General features: G+C 42.6%; 1 protein-coding gene across 1 annotated transcript in view; it reads left to right on the top strand.

Moving 5' to 3' along the window:
- The window catches only part of Pgant9 (polypeptide N-acetylgalactosaminyltransferase 9), a gene marked incomplete in the record, with an annotated part of 429187 nt that overhangs the window by 297403 nt on the left and 114298 nt on the right, over nucleotides 1-17486 (top strand). The window contains 1 exon segment of the mRNA XM_070092791.1: nucleotides 9933-10102. Coding sequence (XP_069948892.1) covers nucleotides 9933-10102 — 170 coding nt within the window.

The following is a 17486-nucleotide window of genomic DNA, read 5'->3' as shown; positions in this document are numbered from 1 at the left end:
ATAGAGCGTAAGAGAGAAGCAGTGTTATAGGAAGGGAAAGATACAACTGGTGTGGTAGATACAGCAGCAAAGTTCATGTGATGTGCTGCTCTTAACATTCTCCTAGAAAAAAAAAAAGAAATTAAAAGAAAATTCTGTATTCAAATAACCCGCACATAGAAGCTTTCGACAGCGTTTCGATCCGACTTTGACCATTTACGAATTCACTTGTGTTTGTTAGTTGCAACTCAGGTACGGTATATACCTACTGCAGCCGCTCTTACACACACACACACACACACACACACACACACACACACACACACACACACACACACACACACACACACACTGTTACGCAGTGTGCTACAGTAATGTAATATGTATATATATATATATATATATATATATATATATATATATATATATATATATATATATATATATATATATATATATATATATATATAATAATACTTTATAACTCCAGTAGAGTACCGGCGAATAAAAAAAAAAAAAAACTCCAGTATTATTCTGAATCCGGACGAGTTTTATTCCTGTCAGGCAGTGGCCAGGACAGGAGCAGATGAAGTGTTCGTGAGTTAGTACGAGAAGACGGGTGGTAGCGGGGTGAAGTTATCATGTTTTCGCGGTATTGTGAGTAGGTAATTTAGGTAAGTTTTTAGTGTATGCTATAATTTAGTTAGTGTGTAAATGCTCGTGTTTTTTTTAACGCTATAGTGTACTCACCTATTTGTGGTTGCAGGGGTCGAGTCTTAGCTCCTGGCTCCGCCTCTTCACCGGTTGTTACTGGGTCCTCTCTCTCCCCGCTCCATGAGCTTTATCAAACCTCGTCTTAAAACTATGTATGGTTCCCGCCTCCACTACATCACTTTCTAGGCTATTCCACTGCCTGACAACTCTGACTGAAAAAATACTTCCTAACATCCCTTGACTCATCTGAATCTTCAACTTCCAATTGTGACCTCTTGTTTCTGCCCCTTTCCTGGAACATCCTGTCTTTGTCCACCTTGTATATTCCGCGCAGTATTTTATATGTCATTATCATGTCTTCCCTGACCCTCCTGTCCTCCAGTGTCGTTAGGCCGATTTCCCTTAACCTTTCTTCATAGGACATTCCCCTTAGCTCTGGAACTAACCTTGTCGCAAACCTTTGCACTTCTCTAATTTCTTGACGTGCTTGATAAAGTGCGGGTTCCAAACAGGTGCTGCATACTCCAGTATGGGCCTGACGTACACGGTGTACAGTGTCTTGAACGATTCCTTGCTAAGGTATCGGAACGCTGTTCTCAGGTTTGCCAGGCGCCCATATGCTGCAGCACCTATCTGGTTGATGTGTGCTTCCGGAGACATGCTCGGTGTTATACTCGCCCCAAGATCTTTCTCCTTGAGCAAGGTTTGCAGTCTTTGGCCACCTAGCCTATACTCCGTCTGCGGTCTTCTGTGCCCTTCCCCTAACTTCATGGCTGCATTTGGCGGGGTTACATTCGAGAAGCCAGTTGCTGGACCAGGTGTCCAGTCTGTCCAGGTCTCTTTGAAGTCCTGCCTGATCGTCGTCTGATTTAATTCTCCACATTAACTTCACATCGTTTCTGGCTCTTCTACTAATCTCCTTATTTTCCTGGGTCCTTTGCCTCCTGTACCTTTTCCATTCTCTGGTGCACTTAGTTTTTGCCTCCCTACACCTTCGGGTAAACCAAGGACTCGCTTTGGTCTTCCTATTATTTCTATATCCCTTGGGAACAAACCTTTCCTCTGCCTCCTTGCACTTTGTTGCTACATATTCCATCATCTCGTTTACTGATTTTCCTGCCAGTTCTCTGTCCCACTGAACCTCTTGCAGGAAGTTCCTCATACCTGTGTAGTCCCCCCTTTTGTAGTTTGGCTTTTCCCATTCAATTCCTGTTACCTTCTCCACTTGTAACTCTACTATATAATCAAAACTCAGAACCACGTGATCGCTAGTTCCAAAGGGCCTCTCGTAAGTGATGTCCTCAATGTCTGGACTGCTCAGGGCGAACACAAGATCCAACCTTGTTGGCTCATCCTCCCCTCTCTCTGGTAGTGTCCCTGACATGTTGATGCATGAGGTTTTCAAGTACCACATCCATCATCTTGGCTCTCCATGGTTCGGGACCCCCATGTGACTCCAGGTTTTCCCAGTCGATCTCCCTGTGGTTGAAATCGCCCATTACCAGTAACTTTGCGCTGCTCGAGTGAGCTCTTCTTGCCACCTCAGCCAGCGTGTCCACCATCACTCTGTTCTTTTCTTCGTACTCCTCTCTTGGCCTCCTGCAGTTCTGTGGTGGGTTATACATCACTCCAATGACTACTTTGTTCTCCAGACTGAATTGTACCTATGTAGTCCCTTTCTCCAATCACGTCCATGCCTTCCATTTCCCCAAATCCCCATCGGTTTTTTATGAGCAGTGCAACCCCTCCTCCCCCTCTACTCCTATCTTTCCTCAGGATCTGATATCCCGGTGGAAAGATGGCATCTGTTATTGTCTCAGCGAGTTTCGTTTCTGTGACTGCTGTGATGTCTGGGGATTTCTCGCTGATTCTTTCGTGCCACTCCTCATATTTGTCCCACTCCTCATATTTATCCGTTACTCCGTCTGCGTTTGTGTACCAAACCTTCAGCTTCTTTTCTATCACTGTGGTCCTGGGGAGAATATTGGGGTTGAGGGAGTGAGAGCCTTGGTGGGGGCATATGGGGGATGCAGTGTGGGTGGGGTTTGTGATGAGGGGGGTGGGGTCAGAATGGCCATAAGGGGCAGCTGTTGGGGTGAGGTTTGTGATGTGGGGGTTGGTGACAGAGGGAACAGTGTTTGGGTTTTGGTTTAGATTGCTCAGTTGCATTGGGATTGTCGCGGTTGGAGTCTTTCTGTGGGAGTTTCTGCGGGGTGTGTTTGCCCTTCCTCCTGTGCATGGGTCCAGCTCATCTTCATCTTGCCTCTCGTTCTTCCTTGCATCCCTGTACCCTCTCTTTCAGTGTAGTCCTTTCTTCTTGTGTTCTGTCACGATCGAGGTATACTCTCTGGTACCCCTGTTTGTCCCTCAGTTGTGCTTTCTCTGGCAGGATCCTGATTCGAGCTGATTCTTCCTTGAAAATTACTTTGACAGGTCGTTTCCTTCCACTCGCAAACCACCCAGTGTTAGTTACCATTTTGTCCTAGGCACATGTCGATTAGACACTAGGCCTGTTGTATATAAGTGCGTGTGTGTGTAAGGGTCTGTGTTTTGGAGAGTATTTAACGTTATAACTGTAGTCTAAGTAGCAGCAGTGTGCTAGTGAGCTAATGTGAACTGGAGTAAAGGTGATGTAGTGGAGTAGATTGTGTAAGTTGTATGTAAGTTACTATTATTATATATATTTTTATATTAGGCGAGTTTTTCTTGTCCTTCCATATACTGTATTAATTATTCGCACTCGTGTTTCATAATTTGTTTGAGTACATGCTGGCCCGAGAGTTGCTGTGTTTTTCAGTGTAATTTAAATGCCCCTAGACTGCAGACTGAGCAGCCATTTAGGAGCCAGGACCATTTTATTTAAGTTACGATATCAAAGTCGTAACACACACACAGTCAAACAGACAGGGGGCCAGGAGCTGAGTCTCGACCCCTGCAACTACAATTAGGTGAGTACGTGCGCGCGCAGGAGGGAGAGATTACTGCTAAAACTAGAGAAGTAGGCAGGAATAGCAGGAAAGGCACTGCAGTGGATCAGAGAATACGTGACAGGAAGGAAACGAGTGATGGTACGTGATGAGGTGTCAGAGTGGGAGCCTGTGACGAGCGAGGTTCCACAGAGGGGTCCTAGGGGCCGTTGCTGTTTCTGGTATATGTGAATGACATGACAGAAGGAATAAACTCAGAAGTGTCCCTGTTTGCAGACGATGTGAAGCTAATGCGAAGAATTCAAACGGATGAGGATCAGGTAGGACTACTTAGGGATCTGTATAGGCTGCAAACCTGGTCCAACAACTGGCTCCTGGAGAGTGAGGTAGTGTAGGCAGGATCCATACATTGCTTTAAGAAGAGGTACGATAAAGCTCATAGAGCAGGGAAAGTGTGGACATAGTAGCGACCAACTAAGAGGCGGAGCCAGGAGCTGTGACTCGACCCCTGCATCAAGGAAAGGCAAGTACATTCACACTCTCTCTCCTCTTTCACTTTTTCTCTCATTTTCTTTCTCTTTTTTTCTCTCCCCACCTACCTTCCTGCTCTCTTGTGCAAACACAAATTTCTTTTTGTCCATAACATTAAATACGCTTTCTTGGATATTCAGACTTCATAAGAAACTTAACGCCTGACGTGAGGCATCATTCATGACTGATTAAACAAAATGAAACGCGCGCATCACTCAAATAGGTGACAGGTACTTCAGGCGGGGGCAGTGGGAGGACCCCGCCATGCATAGAATCTTGCAGTGTCAACAGGAGATGCTAAATCACTGACACCTCGGCGAGTGATAAGGAATGCTCCGCGTTTTTTTTTTTTATGTGGTTTTCCAGTTAACATAAATCATTTATTGAACATAGCCATGCATTCTGTGTTTGAAAACCATCTCGGCGAATACTGCAACAACACAAAAGACAAGGGCGATTTTTTTTTACCTTTGTGTTATTAGTTTCATGTAGTCAAATTTGACTTAGGCCTTATGGGCAGTTACCTGCAGAATCATTAAAATAATAATGTGTGGGGTTTCATTTCCGTAACACTAACGGATTTGTCTTACTCGAAACATGTCGGTATTGTATCCCATTTATATGATATACTTATTTGACATTGCAACACCACGGTATCTTGGTACCAGGGATGTCTGCGACAGCTAGCCACTGTTTGGCATAACCTGCTTCGATTAACTGGCCCAGTTCATATCCAAGATGCTGCATTTCACTCTCCGACACTCCGCTTCATCTTCTGTTACTATGATTGTAATTCACCTTTTTACACAACTGATGAAGCCTGCTGCGCTAGCACAACTTCTTGTTTATAAGGATTTCTAAGTGTCTTACTCAGCAGTTTGTCGGTATCATGTACCAACATTTATGATCTGATACTAACGCCTCGTACGTGGAATGGTTTGTTTACAATCAACCAGGAGAGAGTGACAGCTTGAGCCAGGACAGGACAGCCACACGTGATTGAAGTCTCAGGTTCGTCTGACACGTCTCACAACTAGTAAGCTGTAAATGGTATACAAACACAGACAAGTGTGTGTGAAACGCATGCTGTATTTGGACATTTGTTGGGAGTTATTTCGCCCACCAAGGACATTTTTATCTAATATAGTCTGGGGCTACTTAATAGCTTTGTTTGCAATCGTGTCATTACGATTTCGTGAGTCAGCTTACTCCATGTAAATGTAAAGTGTAAACGCCAACAAATGATAAAACTACTAAATACTACGTTTCACTTATGGGGAGCCTTTACCAAATACATAGACAACATGAAGAGAATGCTTCTCGGCGATTGAAGTCGGGTGAAAGATCAATAAAGAGCATTAGAGGAGCACTGCAGCAGGTCTACTAACCTACGCTATGCTTAAGGATCCATTGTTCTAAGATTCGAGCAAGAAGTGTGGCCAAGGAGAGCGTGTCACCAGTCTGATCATGGTGTTGGATAATTTAAACTTGGTGGATTCCAAACAAAACGAGGGATGCAATGGGCATAATAAGAGAACACTATCAACATCCGTGGGCCCCGACTATTCAACATGCTACCAGCAGATATAAATATTGCCGCGACACTTATAGAAGTCTTCAGGAGGAAACTCGACAAGTACCTCCAAGTGGATACGAGTGCCAGCGGGCAGTCAGCAGCAACTGCCTGATTGACCAGGCAAGCATTAAACACGCCTGGTCCAGGACCTGCCTGTGGGGTAGACAAACTCTCGAAAATCGTCAAAGATATATTAAAGGTAAAGCAAAGGCAAAATAATTAACGCATTGAGACAAGCTTGACTTGCCTCCTTTCAAGTCGTTTACATTTTTCAAGGGGAGGGAAAATGGAAGGAGGAATAGAGAGCCAGATAAGGAAGGAAGGAGAGAGAATGAGAGTGGAAGGAGCTTAAGGAGGAGGGAGGGAGATAGAGAATATAGTAAAGAGAGAGCCATTAAGAACGCGGAAGGAGAGAAGCAAAAAGGAGGTTAAGGAGGGACCAAGGGAGGAATGATAAACAGGGGAAGGGAAGTGCGCCAGAAGAGGGAGGAAGGGTGCTAGAAAAGGAGGTATGCAGGAAGCCAGGGAAGGAGGAAGGGAGCAAGAGAGGGAGGGGAGGCGGGTTAGACAATTACGTGAGAGTACGAGGGAGACAATAGTGGGTCATTTGCATACTGGTGTTGACACTGAGTGTTTGTGCCAATATGGCCGCCACACGATACAGCCTCACCGCTAATTACGTCGCTGTCGTCTCCCTCTTGAAAAGTGATTGTCTCGCATACTCATTAACGCCTCCCTGATTGTCCTTTATTAAATACCACCTCTAGTTGTAGGTGCTGGGCGGGGAAGAGCCAGAGGGAGGTGTTTGTTAGGTGGAGGAGAGGAGGGGGAGGTGTTCCAGGCTTGAGAGAAGGAAGGAGTGAAAGGTGTGGCTGGGTGGAGTATAGAGAGGGAGGTGTTGCTGGGTGTTAGATGGGGTAGGTGGTTTTTGGGAGTGGAGGGGAAAGATTTGCGTTGACTCACGAAATCGTAATGACACGATTGCAAACAAACCATACCACGGGCGGGGATAGAACCCGCGATCAGAGAGTCTGGAGTTTTGAGACACTGATCGCGGGTTCTATCTCCACCCGTGGTATGGTTTGGGTAGACTGATGTGGGGTGGTGTTTATCGGCGGGGAGTCGACGGAGGGAAAAGCGTGGAGAGTTTTTATTAACAAAATCAGATAAACTTTAATATATTTTGTTTACATTTTATACCTCAGTCTAAAATTTTTTCACATCCTTATACTTGATGTATAGTTTTTAACATTATTAAAGGAAAACATACTCGCCTATTTGTGGTTGCAGGGGTCGATTCTGTATGGGGGAAGGGGGGGGGGGTGAGGTCCGTCTCCACGTCTAGGCTGTACAGCTGGCTATGACTGTACAGCTGGCTATGACTGTACAGCTGGCTATGACTGTACAGCCAACACTCCGGACTGCCAAACTGGAGTTGGAGGGTGATTGACCAGGCTCTCAGTGGTGGGACTTCGGCAGGCTATCCCACGTCGGGGACCACAGTGAAGCTGATATCGCCCACCTCTCCCCATGGGAAGGTTCTAGATCCTGGAGCCTTGCTTTAGGTCCCAAGCCTTTCTCCATGACATGGATGAATTTTCGGACCCCTTCATTCAAGTTACAGCACCACAGTCATTTGCTTTCATATATATTTTATAATGAATTAGCGAATACACTGTATGATATACAGTCTGAAGTTACTTCAAACTGTTTTAAAACAAATTTTATTATATATTTTAACATTCAACATATAAGGTTATATATTCGTTAAAGAGGTAATATAGGGGATCGTGGGATATAATGTAAGGGCGATAGAGAGTAAGGAAGGAGACACAGGGAAGGGTAAACAGTGAAGTCATCACTTGACCATGTATGTGTACAGTGCCTCACCTGTTGCTGTTAAGCACTTACACTGCTTGCGAAACAGCCATTAGCTGAAGGGAGACAGGATAATTCACGCACCGCTCTCTCTCTCTCTCTCTCTCTCTCTCTCTCTATATATATATATATATATATATATATATATATATATATATATATATATATATATATATATATATATATATATATATATATATTTATATATATATTTATATATTTATTTATATGTTACAAAATCGCAGACAGGCGATCTTAACAATGCAAGACAAGCCACGGGGGGGGGGGAAATATTTAGCTTAAGTACTTTCACACTTCTCAGTGCGTCATCAGGAGCTGTGCAATGTTGCAAAGACAGCAACAGGAAAAGTAGGGTAAGTTTTCAAAGAATGGTAATGTGGGGCGCTAACCAGTCTCTGAGAGAGACAAACGGGACGCCAACCACACACCGGTCCCCCACACACCCCACCCCATATGGGGTCGGGTGGAGTAGGCCTCACAGTTTGCAGATTGGAAAAATAGTAGAAGATGGGTAATAGCCAGCCCTAAGCTTCTAACCGATGGGAACAGGCCAAGTGACGTAAAAAGTTAAATTACAATAGTACATCACTACATACTATCACTTACAACCTTCTAACTAATGAAATAGAGGGAAAAATCACTCATTTGTCAACCGGTGTTGCAGAACCTTCCAAAATATTCAGGAAACACACTCAAGTGTCAGTTAATATGCCTGTGTGAATTCTCCTATTCAGGCCTCTTTTCTTTTAATAACTAGGCTATTCTTAATTTTAATGCCATTCCATTATAATATTACCAACAACCTAATTCATTAAACCACTAAACTAATTGCAATCACCATGTTGCAATTAGTTTAGTGGTTTAATGTACCTTGTACCATTGCACCTAGACGGGTTAGGACCTCAGTAGGTCACTCTACATTTTTTATGGGCTATCCAGGGATGATCGCACATGTGCCCCCATTCCTAATTGAACCTACATACCTCCTTCCTTACTACAGATGTTATACCGCTCAGGTTGCATCCTGTATTCCAGTACACTACCTGGAGCGCCTGTCACATTACAATACCTGTATGCAGCAGCAGCTGAGTGAGTTATACCGACGGCAGACCTAACATATTAAAATATCGACGTTCGTGACGGACATAACAAGGTGTCATGTATTATATCAACATACACGCGCGACGGGCATACCATGATGTTCAGTATGCAGACTGGTCGAACATAACCGAAACCTCACGAAATCTCCTGGCATAAGGAGCAATCCTTCGCTTTTGTATAAAATTGTTGTTTAAGGCTGTACACAATTGACTCCACTAAATAACTATCGAGTTTGTACAACCCATAATTTGAGTTATGTATGGCATTCCTATCATGTTTCAAAAGGGAGGACTATATTAAGTTTCTTTCTATGATGGAACTGTTGGGTACAATTATCTGGGCGGCAGCCCACCCCGGTGGGTGACTGCACAAGCTGACATGGTTAAGGATCACATTCGACACCTGGCCTGTACTAATTGAGTACTGGTATTGGGATAATCTGGTTTCCAGAGGTTTACCTGTCTGACCAATGTATGAGAGTGGGCAAAGGGTGCATGGGTCCTTGTAGACAGCACTGGCATTATTAGGTGGTGTGTTTTTAAACAATCTCTGTTTCACTGTCCCACTGTTTTTGAAAGTCAGATTTATATTGTTTCTTTAGTGCCTTCCGCAGGAAGACCAAATTGTCATTGTATGGCAAGACCAATACATTTTTTTCCTGTCAGGCATTTCCTTAGGTTCAGTACTGTAGAAAGTCTTCCTAGCTGACAGTAGGGACTTCTCAACGAAATCCATGAGATATCTCAGTTTTTTGGCTGTTTGGTGTACTAGCCTCACAAGCAGCATTTATATATTATTGCAACCACGAACGAGTGGTATTAATTGATAAGACTGCGAGTATCTGTGACTATGTTGCTTGTGAAGCTAGTACTAAACGGGGAGTAGAATGAAATTAGCTCAAAGGCACCCACACCACCGTATGTCCTCGGATGACGGTAAATGCCTAGCTCTGCTGGGTTCGTCATTCTTGTAGGATTGTGTGGTCCCGTGGATTAGAGCGTCATGTGTGATTTTCACTCACCATGAGGTGGGCCAAAAAGACATGGGTTCGAATCATACATACATACATATACATATATACAGTGTGTGTGAGAGAGAGAGAAATTACGAAAGTGCTTGGAATTTCATGATTTTTTCATTGTTGTGTTTGGGATTGCGAATAGTACACACTAATATTCATTCTCTGTTGTGATTCTTTTCCACAGGTGTAAGGCTCCAGGTCGTTTCCTGGACAACCTGCCGGAGACATCAGTCATTGTGTGCTTCCACAATGAGGCATGGAGTGTGCTCCTCCGCACTGTGCACTCCATCCTCGACCGCTCCCCGCCACAGTTCCTCAAGGAGATCATCCTCGTCGATGACAACTCTGATATGCGTGAGTAGCAGATATACACCATGTTTTCACGAGCACATTAAACAATTCTGTACATACTATATCACCATTCTAATTTGGTACGCACGCGTATGCTCGCCTATTTGTGGTTGCAAGGGTCATATGTTACCATTTTTGTCATAGGCACTGTGTGTGTATTATTTTATATATATATATATATATATATATATATATATATATATATATATATATATATATATATATATATATATAAAATGTCGTGCCGAATAGGCAGAACTTGCGATCTTGGCTTAAATAGCAACGCTCATCTTGCCATATAGGACAAGTGAAAATTTGTGTATGCAATAATGTCGCCAAAATCATTCTGAACCTAACGAAAAAATATATTTCACTGTTTAGTATTAAATTATTGTAAACAAATCTAAAATATTTTTAGTAGGGTTAGGCTAAAATAAATTGCTCTTGTTATAATAAGGTTAGGTAAGTTTTCTAAGATTCTTTTGGTGCAAAATTAAATTTTTTTACATCAACATTAATGAAAAAAATATATCTTTAAACGTATAAGAGAAAATTTTAGAAAGGACTTAATTTTAAATGAGTTCTTGCTAATTGACCAGTTTTACATATTCGGCACGACATTATATATATATATATATATATATATATATATATATATATATATATATATATATATATATATATATATATATATATATATATATTAATTACTCCATCACTGTCTTGCCAGAGGTATGCTTACACTGCAATTATAAAACTACAACATTAACACCCCTCCTTCAGAGTGCAGACACTGTACTTCCTGTCTCCAGGACTTAAGTCCGGCCTGCCGGTTTCCCTGAATCTCTTCATAAATATTACCCTGCTTACACTCCAACAGCACGTCAAGTCTTAAAATCCATTTGTCTCCTGTCCATTCGCTCCTATCTAATATGTTCATGCATAATTGCTAGAAGTTCAGGCCCCTCCCACACAAAACCTTCGTTACTCCTTCCTTCCAACCTTTCCTAGGCCGACCGCTACCCAGCCTTCCCTCCACTACAGATTTATACACTCTTGAAGTCATTCTATTTTGTTCCCTCCTCTCTACATGTCCAAACGAACTCAGCTCCCCCCCCCTCTTCATCCCTCTGGATAATAGTTTTCGTAATCCCACACCTCCTAATTTCCAAACTACGAATTCTCTGCATTATATTCACAGCGCACATTTCCCTCAGACACGACATCTCCACTGTCTCCAGCCTTCTCCTTGTTGTAGCATTCACCACCCATGCTTCTCATCCATGTAAGAGCGTTGGTATAACTGTACTCTCATACATTCCCCTCTTTACTTCCATGGACAAAGTTCTTTGTCTCCACAGACTCCTCAGTGCACTACTCGCCTTTTTCCCCTCGTCAGTTCTGTGATTCACCTCATCTTTCATAGACCCATCTGCTGACACGTCCACTCCTAAATATGTGAATACATTCACCTCCTCCATACTCTCCCTCCAATCTGATATTTAATCTATCGTTACCAAATTTTTTTTTTGTTGTCTTTGTCTCATCATTCTTTCCTATATTCACTTTTAATTTTCTTTTACATACCCTACCAAACTCATCCACCAACCTCTGCAACTTATCTTCAGAATCTCCCAAAAGCACAGTGTCATCAGCAAAGAACAACTGTGACAACTCCCACTTTGTGTTAGATTCTTTATCTTTTAAGCCCACACCTCTTTGCGAACACCCAAGCAGTCACTTCTCTTACAACCCCATCTATAAATAAGTTGAACAACCATAGTGACATCACACATCCTTGCCTTAGGCCTACTTTTACTGGCAAATAATCTCCGTCTCCTGCATACTGTAACCTGAGCCTCATTATACTCGTATAAGCTTTTCACTGCTTTCAGTAACCTCCTATTCCATACATTTGCAAGATCTGTCACATTGCTTCCCTATCCACCCACCTCATTATCTATCCTTAAGGTCTCTTTTAGTATGTATATGCTTAGTTTTAATACCTTTTATTTGCGCATCAAGTTAGACTTGACTGGTGGTTAAAAAGTTACATGCTGCCATAATGACCCTTGTGTAGTTAACAGGCTTTTAACTTAATTTACCACCACGGAGAGGGTGGCTTGAGGCTACTATAGGGCTCTTGATCCAAGGAATTGGAACTTCCGTCCCCTTTTGATCAAACCTAATTCCCTCTCTGTCCCTTGCTAATGTATATATGAATATCAAAAGTAAAATAACCAACAAATATATGAATAAGACACATGTCATGTATCTCAATAATGAATTAGCAAATACACTAAATGACTTGATATACAGTATCGGAATTTACTTCCATTTGTTTTAAAACAAATATTTTTTATTAAATATTCACCTATGCTGGGAGCTTGGAAACAGCCATTATCTGATCCCAAACAAGCTGTGCTTGTGATAGCACTGAATACCTGGACAATGCACCATGCCTCTGCTGCAGAAGGTAAACTTGGTAGGAAGACGTTGATGTTAGCAGCTTAGCGGGTGTCTATAAACACGCCTTACCGCAGGTCTGGTGGGAAGGGAAGACTCTAGGTCCAAGCAAAACGCGGTAGGAAAGAAGCTAGGGCCAGGTCATGGAGAGGGAGGTGTGAGCAGGTTGCAAATCAGTAGCAGGTGAAGGAGGGATGACACAGAATGGCGTGTGCTGAGCTGCAGGTTAGCATGATGGTCAGACCGCCAAGCCCACTGGAAACCTGACTTAGCGGGGAACTTAATTGTTACAAGGTTGCATGCTTTCAGACGACCTCTAAGGGTTTAGCGTTTTCTCATATCACGAGTTTTATGTGGGGGCTCTAGTTGAGTGAGAGGAGCTGAGAGCAGTAACATGTGGGAGATCTAGTACACTAAGGAGAGCTGAGAACAGCAACATGTGGGAGCTTAGTTCACTGAGGGGAGTAGAAGACAGCTTACAGAGGATCCTGGTCTGGTGAGGGGTTTAGCGGGGAGCAAGAGGACGTCGCCTGAGGGGAGTTAGTCTAGGATTGGTTGGAGTGAGAGGGAGGGAGGGTGTGGGCAGAGCCAGGTCAAGAGGGTCTTTGGTTGGAGAGGAGTTATTGGGGGAGGGGTGAGGTAAGACACTGTCTACCTGTGGATTACGTGTAAGATCCAGAATGATTGTTGGTGGTGGTGTCATCAATTTTTCCTTTTCCTTCCTACCCCCTACTAGAACTATTACTGCTACTATGACTACTGCTGTTACTACTACAACGAATACTACTATCACTAAGACTAACAACTACTGATGACTACGACTACTGCTACTACTACCACTTCCACTATTACTACTACCTCCGCTACTATTATTATAACTACTGCCTCCGCTACTATTATTACTACTAATACCTCCGCTACTATTACTACGGTTACTATTATCGTAGTCGTCATACGGCACCAGAGGAATGGGAGGCAGTCAGGTTCGATACAAGGAGAGGGAAGATAATTCCTAATTTAAGCCACTATCCCTCTTTGAGGGAATAATGTCCAGGAGGGTGAGAAATACACAAATGTAGTTATATGGAAGTTTTATTGCCTTTACACTGTAGCTTTCTTGATGTTTTTCCAACGCTGCTTCTTAAAGCCACAAACAGATGATTTGCTACCTAGGATCTAGATTACGTGGAACATAACCATAGTGTTGTGTGTGACTGTTCTGGGTCGCATTCTGACAGAACTCACTGAAAGTAAATCATACTGTTTAGCTTCATTTGGTTGTCCTAGGTTAAACCTAGAATAAACGTCTGTTCGTTCGGAGAAACAGAGATGGCTCTTGAGTCATTTGCGGGGAAGTGAGAGAAGTTACCATGGTTTGCAGTCGCTCTTCCTGAAGTGTGGGTGTTCCCTAGCTACTGATGGGGCTTTACCTCAATCTGAGTGGGATCGAGACCCTCATTTGGAGTTGGTTTGAGAACTCTTGGCCCGGGTGATGTGGCACAAGTGGCTGGGAAAGCGATGCACTGTATGTCTGTGTTTGTGTGTGATGTGTTTGTCAGAGTGTGTTTACTTTTTGCGGCTACAGGACAGAGCTTTGTGGTATCCCGTCTTCAGCGTTTAGCTTGTGGTGTAATTTGTCATGGTTATCCCTGCTTGAAGAATAAGTTACAATACAGTGGCTGGAACATTTCACAAATAATCCTCACTCTGAGAGGAAACTTTAGAAAGCAGACGTATTGGTTCGTCTTGCGCCATTTTCAAATCACAACTGACCGAGTAAATGATAATGGTCCAACAAGGACCGAGATGTCGTCTTTGGTTTCCTCTCTAGGTATGGGGCCACTGTTGTACTTCAGAACTAGGACCTGAAAACTATATTTTACAACACTAATAATTTCTTTTAATAAATCCTTTTAGTATGTGATTGCCATTTCTTAAAGCATATGGGTAAGTTACTTAGAGTAACTACCATGTCACTTCTTGTAGTGGCTATCATGCTACCTCATATACTATGTGATTACTTCTCATAATATGTGGTTATCGCATATCTTCTTGCAAACTCTCTGAACTTCTTCAAAGGAGATGCGAGTTCATGCACCCCACTCCCATTCTCCCTTTCTCCTTCTCCAATCTCCCTCTTCCCTCCTCCACTCCTTCCCTTCCCTAACTTGGACCCGAGGATTCTTAAACAACAGAACAGCCTCAGTCGCATATAAAGGTGTTACTAGTACCACCTATGCACCATCAAACATTTCTTTCCACCTCCTTCCCTCCCTGTGCTCCACATGTCGCTAGTTAAATCTTACTGGACATTCTTCACATCGTCACCTTTAGCAACTTTGGTCTGACCCGCTCGGTTTTCCCCTCTTGTGTTAACACTCTAGTATGGTATGTTGTCCTCTTTGATCCCGTCACTTGTATTAACTGTCTCTGGTCTGATGTCCTGTCTACTCTTTCCTTTGCTTTCCAATATTGGCTGTCTCTGGTCTCCATTTCACATACTGCTAGTGTGTTCCAGCTTGTGTAACAAACCTTTATTGTCTTTCGATCTACTGTCATATCTATACTCCATATTGTCTTTTTTTCACTCATCAAAGCTCCAACCTGCTTCACTGTCTTTGTTTCACACGCATCAAAGCTCCAACCTGCTGCACTGTCTTTGTTTTTCACGCATTATGGCTTCGCTCTCTGATGTCTGTGTCTTCTTTGTTCACTTGTCATAGTTCCGATATCTGTAACATTTGTCTTTGTTCACATTCATGACTTTTTTTTATCTTGGCCAGATGAAATTTGAGGATGCGTTACTATTTTTGTTAGGGTCGTTGACGACATATTCGCTGTTCGTTAGATTTGAAAACATTCAGAGCTTATGCAGCGAAAAATGTGCCACCACGATTTAACATCTGTTTATTGGACGTCAAACTGATGAAACAAAAACACCAATTAAAATATAATGTTTACCAGAAACCCACTAACAGAGATGCCCTGATATACTATTCACAAGAAAGCCGTGTGTGGGGCGCCCATTGGTTATTTCTCAAAAAAATATTAGATACCCAAAAACTAATTCCTCGTAGGAATGTCGCGTTATCAAAATAATTTATTATTTCATAAAGGGCTACAGATGGAGTGCTCAACATATTCTTGAAAACCTAAGAAAAGTTTTCTGAAACAGATAGGCGTATTATCTGAATCACAGGAAGGTCGGCCAGCATTATCAGACAATATGGTATAAACCTTGGTAATTGATATCGACAAATTTGTTTAAAAGCACGTGAGCAAACACCAGGATATATTAGAAAACGTTTCGGTCTTGGAACCGAAACGTTTTTGATAAATGTGTCCTAGTGTTTGCTAACGTGTCTTTTTAAAGCATTACCAGACAAATATTTGGGAAAAGCAATACAAGTGTCATTGTCGTCTTGATATCCCTAAATCCATCACTACTAACCGCTCTGACCCCTCAAGGGAGGTTCCCTGATGGTCTTCCCTTCACTGGAGCTAACCTAATTGCTTCCCATTCCCCAGGCACTGTAAGACCCCTACGAGTTTAGCACATTCACCAGATATAATAAAAAGCTAACCGTTCTGACATCAAAGCTGGAGTCTACACAGGCTTTTGCACAGGATGTGATAAATACTACGTGGAGGAAATTACATAAGGCATTTACACAAAGTTTTTGAACAGAAATGTGCATATGTAACTGTCAACATCAGCAACTCTTACATCATTCATTATGACACATGCACGCTTTATGGCATATAGTGATGCAGAGTTTTTATTTTCAAAGTTGGAGACGGTGCCTGAAGTCAACAGTCACTCAGACATATAAGGCGATAGAACAGAATCAGGGTGGCAACAGCACTGTCAAGTTGCTTCCACAACGGATCTTAAAGAATCTGAAACTACACATGACCTGACCTTTTCCTTCTTACTCCATCACCTGGCACTGGAGGAACCTGACCTAGCAACCTCCTGCACACTGTATATATGGGGTAACTGTAGGAGTTTCACTTGCTCTTTTGTGTCTTGATGTAGTTGTTTTGAGTAAAATATTTTAATAGTCTGCTGTGTGTCGATGCATTACCCATGTTTATACACAGTTTTTGACCCAGTCGTGGTGTCCTGACTATTTTCCATATTTCTCTTCAGTGATGGTTCTCTCTTCCTGAAGCCAGAGACCAACATTGAAGATGAATTTTTTTTTTTCGGATTTTTGCATACGATTATTGGTAAATTCATTGTTGAAGGGCTAAACCCATAGGGGTTATTCATTGCTTTGGGGAACGGGAGAAATTCAGGTTCGATCCAAGGAAAGGGGGGGGGGACTGGTTCAGTTCCTTTGATCAATAACCTCTCACCGGGATGAAGGAAGGTTCCTTGAGAGAGGTTTATGCATTGGAGACAACATTTTCTGTTCAATTGAAAGTTACTAATACCTTTTTTATTCTGTCATTCGTGGTTATTATAGATGTGTAAAGTTTTCAGTCAGCTTTACATTTCTCTGACCAGTGTTTCTTTTCTTTAGTTTCTCAGTCATTTGAAGAGTTTTTTCATTAGTTTTTTTTTTTTTTACTAAAATGTAGTGTCGGTCTCTCTTTAAGCCATGTATTTTTTCTTTTTTTTTCTAATGGAATTATAGTTCCATTTGACTTGTTTATTTCCATTTACTTTCCAGCCTCCTGTTATTCTTCATGCCCTTACTTCCTCTCCGTCCTCTGGTCCTTTACCTCCACCCATCCCCTCCCACACTTTGTGCCCTCCTAAGTGTGTGGACCTCCTGTGTGTGTGTGTGTGTGTGTGTGTGTGTGTGTGTGTGTGTGTGTGTGTGTGTGTGTGTGTGTGTGTGTGTGTGTGTGCGCGCGCGCCCCAGGTAGCCCTCTATAAGCTTGGTCCCCGTTAATGAGTGGCGACTGGGTG

The sequence above is a fragment of the Cherax quadricarinatus genome, chromosome 40 (assembly GCF_038502225.1).
Source record: "Cherax quadricarinatus isolate ZL_2023a chromosome 40, ASM3850222v1, whole genome shotgun sequence".
NCBI lineage: Eukaryota > Metazoa > Arthropoda > Malacostraca > Decapoda > Parastacidae > Cherax > Cherax quadricarinatus.
This window is presented reverse-complemented; position numbering and strand designations above follow the sequence as displayed.